The sequence below is a fragment of the Lactuca sativa genome, chromosome 2 (genome assembly GCF_002870075.4).
Source record: "Lactuca sativa cultivar Salinas chromosome 2, Lsat_Salinas_v11, whole genome shotgun sequence".
Taxonomy (NCBI): Eukaryota; Viridiplantae; Streptophyta; class Magnoliopsida; order Asterales; family Asteraceae; genus Lactuca; species Lactuca sativa.
Window position 1 is genome coordinate 125022676 of NC_056624.2, and position 11998 is coordinate 125034673.

Here is an 11998-nt window from a genome sequence, read left to right on the forward strand (position 1 = left end):
CATAAATACACATTGATATTCAAAATAACCTCATGAAAATGGTAGTTTAGAATCTACAGAGTATTAGAATTCTTTCCAGAAAATTCTATATTTTCTAAATAAAAGTTGTCTTCTACCAAGACCCGACAGATTTATGTTTTAAGGAGTAATTTTCCCCAAAGTACTATCATTACCAAAATACAGTTTTGACTTTGAAGGAACTATGAGGATATCACAAGTAAAAATACTAGGGGAAAATAACATATACCTCAGCAGTAATACTGCTGACTAAAGCAAATGAAAACATAGACTCCATGAGAGTATCGAATGAATGATACGCCTGGCTCAGTCTAACACAAGGAAGCACAGACTCCAGACAGTATCGAATGAACGATACAGCTAGCAAAGTCTAAAACAAGGAAATACAGACTCCAGACAGTATCGAATGAACGATACAGCTAGCAAAGTCTAAAACATCCGGTAATCCTAAGTGGGTTGGCTTAAAGGTTTAAAACGTGACCTAGTATATAACTAGGAAAATAGGTTAAGATGGTTTCAAAAATACCGTGCTAATTCTTGTTACCTTAAAGCCATGAATTATAAGGTAAACATAAAGATACTCGTAACCATACTGATTGACAATCGAATACTTGACGACCTGCTGGCGTCGGAATGAATGTGACATTTGTCACCCCTTGGCTTGGTCGGCCGAGACTGTAGCTAGCAGTCAGGGTGTGGGAGTGTCTGTCCCGTATAGATCTATACACACAATGCCCGCTCTCCCTCCAGGAGACTCTGGTTACCAACTTGACAATGGTGAAATCCGTGTCCTGAAGATGTATCTCGTATTTCGAATTCTATTATAAGTATTGGAATAATGATATAGACTCACGAATGAACTGACTCCTTTGGAATTCTCCGTACTAGAAAGAGTAAATAGAATCTCCTAACTATTCCTATAATAGTTACTAATGTTTCAGGTATATGATTGATGAATGGAAGGATGCCCTTGCTACCCAAGGGAAATGAATTGGTCGATGGAAACCTTTATGTCTATACATGTATACATGATATATAACTAATATTTAAACGACCTTCGGACGGATAACCGATACCCACCAGACCACATCCCAACGAGGAAAAGGAAATAAGGCGAACTAGCCGTTTTAAGTCCTTTAAGCATTATTTATATACTATACAAATATAGGCATGCATTTAACGAAATAAAAGCATAGAAGAAAACTCTGGTAAAACCTTTGGAAAAATCTTACAAATAAGTATTTATGACTCGATATCAGTTTATAACAAGCTTCTGAAAAGGATTTGATAAAATAGTTTAAGTGAAGAAAACCTTAGGAAACTTTTAACAAGAAATTATGACTTGATGTCTCTTTAGTAAACAAGCTTTGAAAAACTTTGGATAACCTTTTTATAATCTAAAAAAAAGATACTCATACTTTAACAAGATTCGAAAACACGATTTGGAAATCTTAAGCTAGATAAAGCAGTTTAATATGCAAAATCTATTTTGCTATACAGTTATTAATCACATGTGATTTATCTAATAACTATACAGTTCAACTTGTATCCCCCCCCCCCTATAAAAGCAATTAAAATCATTAAAAAGGTTGATTTAGGGGTATGAACTCACCTGACGTGGGCGATTCGGATGAATGAACGGTATAGGACGCTAGGTGTCAAGTGAGGTCTTGAACACACACCTGGATCCTATTTAGCAAGTAATGATACATTTAAGTATCTAATTATTCATTTAATAATTAATTTAAGCAAGTAAGGATGTCCTACTACATGAAAACACTTTGCTACAAGTGCTAGGAGTACCAAGGGTTGCATATAAGGAGGGTATGGACTCACATTGGAGTTTACTCCTCAAATGGTGGCCCTTAGGTGTGTTTACGGTTTTCATAACACTTCCCCCATGATTTTATGGTTGTAAACTCATGGAATTGGTGTCATTGGATGTTCAAAGGTCCTAACTCACTCAAGGAATTATGCTAGACTCGAATCAAGGGCTATGGAAGTGATTGGGGCTTGAAATGGACGCTTTATGGAGTTTACGGTCCTTGGACCACTCCCTTGGGAGTTTACGGCCGTAAACACATGAGTTTACAGTCGTAAACTTATGTTAGTCCATTTCTCTTGTGATTTGGTGGTTCTAACTCATGCATTCAAGGTTCTAGTCACTTGAACAAGCATTGGAAGGTGTTAAGGGCACTTACACACTCTTAGAAGGTGTTTACGGTTTTGGGAGACCTTCCCAAACAGTAAAATCATCTTTGTCCCTTCATTTCATGTTCTTGGGGTCCCTAGTTCATGCAATTAAGGTTCTACTCCATCACACAACCATTAGGAGGCATTAGGGGCATCTAAACACCCTTTAGAGGTGTTTACGGTTTTTGGGATGATCTCCCCAAACCGTAAACTCATGTTTGCTTGGGAAATGGATGATTTTCGAGTGTTAAACTCATCAAGAAGGGGATCTATGCTAGTTGTCAAGGCTTAGGATGAACCAAGGCACAGTTTGGCACCTATTTTGGGGTTTACGGTCCAAGAACACCTTGGACCGTAAACACCTTGTTCTTGGTGTTTCTTGGATGATTTCAAGTGTAAACAAGTTTCTATTAAGCACACAAGAAGCCAGGGTAAGTGCAGTTACGTTCTAGGAGCTTGGATGATCGTTTTTGGCGGATTTGACGGGATGGATTTATGATAGTTGAGAGAATCCTTGGGTGTTCTTGAGGTTGGAAGTTGGAAAATGAGAGAAAATGACTAAGTGTCATATTTATACTCTCGGGGGTTTGTGGTCAAAAACTCCAAGTTTTCATCCGTAAATTCCAAATTTTTGGAGTCCCACGACTTACGCTAAACACGGCAACTCTAAATTTATACTTCCTTATTTTTTTTGTTCGCTTGACGAATATTATATAAAATATTCCAACGAGATTAAATCCAGCCAAAAATATTTTGGAATAAATTTGGCTAATTTTTGACGTGCTTACTTACGGAGTTAAAACAAACGGAAATTTCGGGTTGTCATAGTTAGTTACTTGTTAAACAATCCGTTTATGAAAAGCCGAGTTATCCTGGGAAAATCCTATTTTTTCCCTAAAAGTAGGTTGTTGGTTATCCGTTCTAAAATGAAGTGTACAGGTATCTACCATACTTATATCGTTAAACGTAGTTTCCTTGAAAAAACCCTGGTTACTCCCAGTAAGGTATATTAGCCTTATTACATAAATAAAACTAATAAGCACGTGGTGAACTAAATCATGCAGGTATTATTAATAACTTCTAGTAATCATATCGATTATTACTTTGAGGTTAGTTCACTTGATTCATTATTACAAAAGTAAATATATGTTATCTAGGTTGTGAGTTTTATAACCATAACTAACTGGATATGGCCCGCAACGGCCGATATCCTTAATGACTTTGTCACCCGTAGACCTTCCAGTCCGGCTGTAGCTAGCAGCAAGGTGCGGGGTTGTCAGTCCCGTATAGATCTATACACAACAGTCACGCTCTCCCTACAAGAGATTATGGTTACAAGTGCTAGTCCTACACTCTGATTATGTGGGAGTGTTACCAAGGACGTGTCTCCAACTTAGACTAACAAATTTACAAGTAATAATACTGAAAATCCTGTTTATAATTTGCATGAATCCTTTATAAGATAATACATTTTACTTCATGATTCACAAGTTTGTTATCCTAGTTTTGAAAATTGTTTCTATGAGTTGATTTCTTAATCGTTTGGTAAAAACTGTTTTCCATGTTAAAAGCATACTAAAAATATTATTAACTTAAACGAAATAATATATTTTGGGCACAAGTTTCCTTGTACTTTTGCTTGTATCCCCCCCCACCCCCCATGAAAAATGAAAACTTGGAAAAACGTAGGGGTATGAACTCACCGTTTGACGTGTGATTCGAATGTAAGATCGTTAGGGATGTTGAGTGTCAAGTGCAACCTCGAGCACAAACGGACCCTATTTAACATATAACGATACATGTATGGACATAATTAGTGTATAATACAACTAATCATGATAAGTGACGCCCTATGGGACTAGGAAACACTTGGGACAAGTGTTACAATCACATATGATTGTATGAAAGGAGTGTAAGGCCACACAAAAGAGTGTGTGGTCAGAGTGTGCGGTCCGAGTGTGTGGTCGGAGTGTGTGGTCAGAGTGTGCGGTCAGAGTGTGTGGTCGATTTTAAGGTGAATCAAGGCTCAAATCATAAAGTCTTTCAAGTATAGCAAGCTAAAACGATGGAATACTTACATTTTTGAAGCCTTAAAATTGTTTGTGGTTGATACAAGTAGAGAGAGAGAGAGAGAGAGAGGTGTGTACGGTTGAGGAGAGAGGAAATAAAGTGAAAATGAGCCTCATTTATATATAGATAATGGGTGTGTGGCCACACACTCGGGTATGCGGCCACACATTCATGTGTGCGACCACACACTCGGGTGTGCGGCCACACATTCCTCTAGAGGGAGTGTTTGGCCTTTTTGCAACCCCAAATCTTAAACCAACCCATCCCTAAGTCAAACTTTGGTTGTACAAGGCTTTAGATCATCCAAATAGACTTAAAACAATGCTAAAAGATAGCTGAAACGAGTTTAACATTGATAGTATTGAATAGTTGAACAAGGTAGAAGTTCCGGGGTGTCACAACCTTCCCGATTGACCCTACTCACCGAGTCAGCCCACTGACTCACCGAGTTCCTAAACTCAGAAAACTCTCATATCACGACTCGACTCGCCGAGTTCAACAATCTCTGAGTCCTATCATGTCCAACTCACTGAGTCATCACTCAACTCATTGATCTGAGTCTTAACTAGAAGAGGTTGGGGTTTTGTGTTCTGACTCGCCGAGTCCAAGAACAGAATCGCCGAGTCCACGAAAATCTTCAACCGACTCGCCGAGTTGTTCCTCCAACTCGTCGAGTTCATGCCTATCTTCATATGACTCGCTGAGTCCACCCAAGTGACTCGTTGAGTATCTTCAGTCCTTTATTCATACAGAGGCTTTTCGAGCCATGTTGGGGCTCCAAACTGTAGATCCACTCTTCTAGGACACGACTCTCACGTAAAGTTGCAAACTTTACGTGGAAACAAAGAGCTATAGGCCCAAATCACTCTAGGGCTAAGGTTTAAGACTAGAATGCTTCACCAACAAACCAAGGGCTGATACTATGTGGGTTTTTGGACCAAGACAAGTCTAGATCTGGAGTAGTAACCTCAGATCTAGACCCTAACCCGAAATGGATCCTTAACATGCCAAAATGGCCCCAAGTCTCATTCTTGAATAGATATAAAAGCAATAGAGTCAAGGTAACAACTTGTTACCTCCAAATTGTGCCCAAGCTGAAGTAGATTCTGGATCTACACCAATCCCTTGATGCTAGCCTCTTGATCTTCAAGCTCCCTTCTCAATATTCCTCCTCCAAAGCTCAAATCTATTTAACAATGGAATCTCACACGATTTTAGGGTTTACTGACTCTCAAGGGCAATAAGGAGGCTGAAGGGAGGACATATGGTCCTTTAAATAGGGTGCAACCCTTAAGATTAGGGTTTTCTCTTTTCAACACCAACTCGTCGAGTCCAGTTGCCGACTCGGTGAGTTGGCCACTTAACTCACGACCAGAACCCGCTCCGACTCGACGAGTAAGCATACCTACTCGTCGAGTACCTTCTTCAATTTACACTCAAGTCCTTCAATCATACTTTCTAAATTTTGGGATGTTACAGTTCAAGTATTCTAACTAAGGGCCTATTTGATATTGTGTTGACCGGGTCCGGTCAGTACCTTTTGGCTGACTCGGTCCGGCCAACGTGTTTGATACATGCTAAATATGTTTATGACCCGTCATTACTTCCTGACTCGGTGCTAAAGAAAATACCAGTTAACCGAGTAGGTGATGGAAGAAATAGATTCGTGCCCCAGTAAAAAACATATCTCCTCCTTCCAACGCCTTCACAAAGCCCATCAAACGACTCTTCCTCCTTCAAAACATCCTTCCCATCGGACACTTTCGCCGCCGCCGCCACAAGTAGTGTCGCTGACCTTTGCATCTCTTGATGTAGATTCCTCCTGTCGTCCTCCGCCTATCCTGATGTTGTAATAGAGGGAGAATTTTGATTGAAATTTTCAGAGGGAGGGAGCTATCAAGCAACAGAGGGAGATCGTGAGTACTAAAGTGGATTGAAGCTCAATCAATTGATTAATTAACCTAGGAATCAAAGGTATGATCTTATGCCTTTTGTTATTGCAATTTTGAGAACCGAAGTGGATCTCATTTGCATCTAATGGTCGAATTTAAGCTAGAGTTTCATTAATTTGCTGAAATTAGATAGTTGTGGAGTTTCATTAATTTTACTTTGTAGCTCGTTTTGGCACTTTTGATCTATTAATGCAAATTTCGAAATGTTTAAGGCAGATTTGATGACTTATGTTAAAAAATTTGACATTCTTACCTTAGTATTTGTCTATTTTATGCAAGGTTCTAAAAAGCTCGCCATGGCTCCACCAAGGCGCGCCACGACTCCAAGGCTTGCACCAGCCGCCAAGCTTTGCCAAAACGCCGCCTTAACTTATATATGTGCATAAAAATTAATAATAGTTGAAAATACATATAAAAATATTAAATATATAGAAAATTGCCGCCTTAAGTCACGCCTTACAAACGTCATGACTCGCTAAGGCTCGGAAAACCTTGAGGCTTGACATTGCCGCCAAGTCACGCCTTACGTTATTTAGAACCTTGATTTTATGAATTAAACTAAAAAAATGTAAGGTAAAATCCTTCTTTGTTATTGTTGGGTTGTTTGTTGTAGATAAGTTTATGTATATGCTTTGTAATTTCAATTTTTCTAATGAAATTCTATACAAATATCCATGAATTTACACCGGTTAGTATAATTCAACTATTGTTAGGTAACTCGAGGTATACAGATTTTCACAACGGATTTATGTACATGAAACAGTTGGCTACTTCTTTTGTTTCGAAGATAGGACTTTACTCTGTAGAAAATGTGATGTTGCAAAACATACAGTCAACACTTTTGTCTCATCAGGCGTCTGATGCCTCTTGGGAACTTCCACAAATCTATTCACCACCAACTAATTTACGCATAAAGACTAAGGTTCGAACTCTAGCTGGTATCTAGGTTTTTCGTGAGACCGTTTCCTACTGGTGTGCGCATGTAGCTGTGATTCCTAACTTTCGGTTTAGACGAGTTATCTCACTATATTATGTGATATAGTATATATCATTTATATAATATGATGTAGGTGTACTGTAGTATGTTGATTATGCAAGCATATTAATATATTCTCCTTTATGTTGATTGTTTGATTACATGATATGTTGATATGTTGTGTCAAGGGGTTGATGGTGGATTGATAGTGGTGCCGAAAGCCTAGAATACCAATGTTGATGACTAGATGACACGAGACATTAGTTGCCATGTAGATAGGTACTGGAATCGAGAACCTTTGTTTGTATGATTGATCTACACTAGAGTCGAGAGTCTTGCTGTAGATATGTATTGTATGTATGTGTATTGTATTATGTTATATTTTCGAAAACTTACTAAATTTTATGTTTTCAGTTGTTGATTAAATGTATTTATGTAGTTCCCTTGATCGTGAGAAGATTCCAGTTTGACTAGATTGTATACTCATCATATACGCTATGTTTTTAAACTATAGATGGTTATGATGTTTTGATACATTATCTATCATGACTCGGTTTTATTGTTTTTAAACAATTCAGTATTTCCCTTTATAAAAATAAATATTTTTACTTATTTTATTTAAAAAGTCTTACTTGAAAATTTAGGACATTACCAAATGCAACCTTAGTTTTATAATAATAAACAAAATATTAAAAAAACCAAAGTAAAAAACTTAATTTTGGATGCATTATATGCCTTTCTAGAGAATTCTGGTGCAATGACAAATCCAATCTAACGGCCCCAATCAATTCGAACCTTCAAGACCAAAACGGGGCCGTTGTCCTACTATATAACTATAAGCTCAATCTCGACAATTAACCTAACTTGATAAACCCCACTGTCACTTCTTCGCAACTCCTCCATTTACGTGCATACGGCTCCAATCTTCTTTGAAATCCGACTGTAACTCTACACTCTTTATCTGGTAAGTTAATTCATATACAAATTACATCACTCTTCGTTCATTGTTTTGTTATCGGATCATTCCTTAATTGTAGATGATTAAACATTGCTCTCTCTCGAATTCTCTACTTGCAATTTGACAAAGTTTTGAAATTTGAATCCTTAAGAAAAAAAATGCTACAACATTGAATTATTATTTCTGAAACGAATAGCACAGATTTCGAACGTTGTTCATATCGGGTTTGCGATTTTGCATCAGGGTTTAGGTTCGAGATAGAAGTGTAGGTTTTAATTTGAAACAGAGGGAGTAGATGTGTTCATTTCTGCTTTATGTTATTTCGCAGTTTCGTTTTGACATTGTGTTGTGTGTTTGTGACAGATGGCTTCGACTTTTGCTGGTGTCTCATCTGTTGGATCCTTGGCATGTTCCAGTAACAGAGTAATAGATAAGAATCTGTCAATTCCATCAAACAAGCTATCATCTTTTGCTTCAATATCTTCTACTTCGTTAGTCAGGAGACAAAATCTTTCACTCCGAAAAGCCCCACGAACTCCCCAAATCAAAGCTGCAGCAAAGGAATTGTACTTCAACAAAGACGGATCAGCTATCAAAAAGCTTCAAGTGAGTTAACAATCACCATTAACGTCCTTAGTTTATACACAACTCGTTCTTTCTTACTCTTATCACACTCCATGTTTTTTCTGATTCATCAATCTATTTTCTGTTACAGATTGGTGTAAACAAACTTGCAGATCTAGTCGGCGTTACTCTTGGTCCAAAGGGGAGAAATGTAGTTCTAGAAAGCAAGTATGGCACCCCTAAAATTGTCAACGATGGAGTTACTGTTGCTAAAGAGGTAGAATTGGATGATCCAGTGGAGAACATTGGTGCAAAACTTGTTCGACAAGCTGCTGCAAAGACCAATGATTTAGCTGGAGATGGAACAACAACATCAGTAGTCCTTGCACAAGGTCTTATTGCAGAAGGTGTCAAGGTACATATAATTCTTCCCATTTTCACCATTTTCATATTTATCATAGATTCATAGTTCAATCTTTGTAAATAAAATGTTGTTACATGTTACAAGGTTGTGGCAGCAGGTGCAAATCCTGTCCTAATTACCAGAGGCATTGAAAAGACAACTAAAGCCTTGGTAGCTGAGCTTAAATTGATCTCAAAAGAAGTTGAAGATAGTGAACTTGCTGACGTGGCAGCAGTTAGTGCTGGAAACAACTATGAAGTAGGAAACATGATAGCAGAAGCCATGAGTAAAGTAGGAAGAAAAGGTGTAGTAACTCTTGAAGAAGGAAAAAGTGCTGAAAACAGTCTTTATGTTGTTGAAGGCATGCAATTTGACAGAGGTTACATCTCACCTTACTTTGTAACCGATAGTGAGAAAATGGTAGTTGAATATGAAAACTGCAAGGTAAAAAAAAAAAAATCCAAACCCATGTTACATATCTCCTCACATTTTCCTTCCAATACACAAAAGTGAAAAGACATAAACACCCTTTTGATCTCTCTTTCAGTTGCTCTTAGTAGACAAGAAAGTGACAAATGCAAGAGATCTCATCAGTGTATTAGAAGATGCTATAAAAAACGGTTACCCAATTCTTATAATAGCTGAAGACATCGAACAAGAAGCTTTAGCAACTCTTGTTGTGAATAGACTTAGAGGGGCATTAAAGATAGCTGCTTTAAAAGCTCCTGGATTTGGAGAAAGAAAAAGCCAGTATCTTGATGACATTGCCATTTTAACTGGAGGTAACTACTAATACTTCTATTCCAAATTTCCAATTTTGCCCTTGTCATAGATATACTAATACACACATTTTGTGAGTATAGGGACTGTGATTAGAGATGAAGTGGGGCTTACTTTAGACAAAGCTGACAATTCAGTATTAGGGCATGCTGCTAAAGTTGTTCTTGGGAAAGATTACACAACAATAGTTGGTGATGGAAGCTCTCAAGCTGCAGTTGAAAAGCGTGTAGCTCAAATTAGAAATCTTATTGAGGCAGCTGAACAGGATTATGAAAAGGAAAAGCTTAATGAGAGAATTGCTAAACTTTCGGGTGGTGTTGCTGTCATTCAGGTTAGTAGTGAGAAGGGTATTTTAGGGATTTTGATTTTCTTGTGTCGTATGAAAGTAGATTGGTTTAAATCTTGTTTTGTTACACTTTAGGTTGGAGCTCAAACTGAAACCGAATTGAAGGAGAAGAAACTTAGAGTAGAAGATGCTCTTAATGCAACAAAGGTAAGTTAACCCTAAACCCTAAATCTTAAACCCTAAATAACCTTAAACCCTAAACCCTAATTTGGTTGCAGGCTGCTGTAGAGGAAGGAGTTGTTGTGGGTGGTGGATGTACTTTGTTGAGGCTTGCCTCTAAAGTGGATGCTATCAAGGAGACACTTGATAATGATGAGGAAAAGGTATGTTTTTGTGGGCCCATTTGTTACACAGAACAAGACAAAACAGACCGAGTCCAATAATGTGAATAGGACAAAAAGTACAACTTTTTGTCCCATGTAGATAATGTTATAAGACAATGTCTTGTTCTTTGATTTTATTTGTGCAAAAGACATAAATGCCCTTGTGGCCCTATTTCTTACATAGAACAAGACAATATAGTAAAATGTTTGATGTCCATTGGATAGAGACCAATGTGAATAGGACAAAAACTATAACTTTTTGTCCCATGTAGAAAAGGTTATAAGACAATTTCTTGTTCTTGATGTTATGTGTGCAAATGACGTAAATACCCTTGTGAATCTTGATGAATTTTGTAGGTTGGAGCGGATATTGTGAAGAGAGCTTTGAGTTACCCTCTTAAGTTGATTGCAAAAAATGCAGGTGTTAATGGAAGTGTAGTTAGTGAGAAGGTATACAAGTTCAATACATACATACATACATGCCTATTATGGTCATTTTCTCTTTATTTAATAAATTTTGGTATTTTTTTATTTTATTTTAGGTTTTGGCGAATGATAATGCGAGATACGGATATAACGCAGCGACAGATAAATACGAAGATTTAATGTCGGCTGGAATCATCGATCCAACAAAGGTGAGTCAGATACTGCAAAACCCTAAACCCTAAACCCTGATCTGTAAAACCCTGACATGGAAGGGAAATTAAAATTAAAAATTAAATTTCAGGTGGTGAGGTGTTGTCTGGAGCATGCTTCATCTGTGGCAAAAACATTCTTGATGTCAGATTGTGTGGTGGTGGAGATTAAGGAACCTGAACCTGTTGTTGCTGGAAACCCCATGGATAATTCTGGTACATAAATCTATCTTTTTTTTTTTTTTTTTTTTTTTTTTTTTTTAATTGTTGTTGTGGATTAAGTTTTTTGATGTTAATATTGGTGTTGTTTTTTTTCAGGGTATGGATATTAAGGAGGCGGGTCATGGGTGTAGTCTGGGTCGGGTAATAAAGTTAGATAAGGTAGGAATTGGTTTTGGGATAAATTCATAAAATTGAGATGTTATTTAGGTAATCATCCTGTGTTTGATGAGATCTCCGGGATGCGGGAAGGTATGTATCATGTATGATGATGATGAAGGATTTTTATGAGTATAAATTAATGAAAAAAATAAGGTTTCGTCAATATTAAAAATAATACGCATGACTACATTTTTTTTGGATTTATTGTATGGAAGACAAACATTTCTTAAAGACTGAAGAAAGTCTAAAAGCTCAACCACTCAATTTCTCCACTTTTGATTTATAAAACTGATAATTATCGTCATGAGGAAAGAAGAGAGGTGTGGTATGATGCTTGTGTGAAAAAATAAATGAGATAGAAAAAGCTGCTACGGAGTTCCATGCCACCGGATGAGCCGT

The 11998-nt window shown here is 37.4% G+C and overlaps 1 protein-coding gene across 1 annotated transcript; it reads left to right on the plus strand.

Annotated features, from left to right (window-relative positions):
* Nucleotides 1-8029: 8029 nt before the first annotated feature.
* On the plus strand, nt 8030-11774 carry LOC111898611 (ruBisCO large subunit-binding protein subunit beta, chloroplastic). Its single transcript, XM_023894508.2, has 12 exons — nt 8030-8173; nt 8531-8773; nt 8883-9146; nt 9240-9578; nt 9682-9916; nt 9998-10245; nt 10336-10407; nt 10479-10583; nt 10941-11033; nt 11126-11218; nt 11311-11434; nt 11537-11774. The coding sequence occupies exons 2-12, from the start codon at nt 8531-8533 to the stop codon at nt 11548-11550; spliced, it is 1830 nt and encodes a 609-aa protein (XP_023750276.1). The 5' UTR covers nt 8030-8173; the 3' UTR covers nt 11551-11774.
* The last annotated feature ends 224 nt before the right edge of the window (nt 11775-11998 follow it).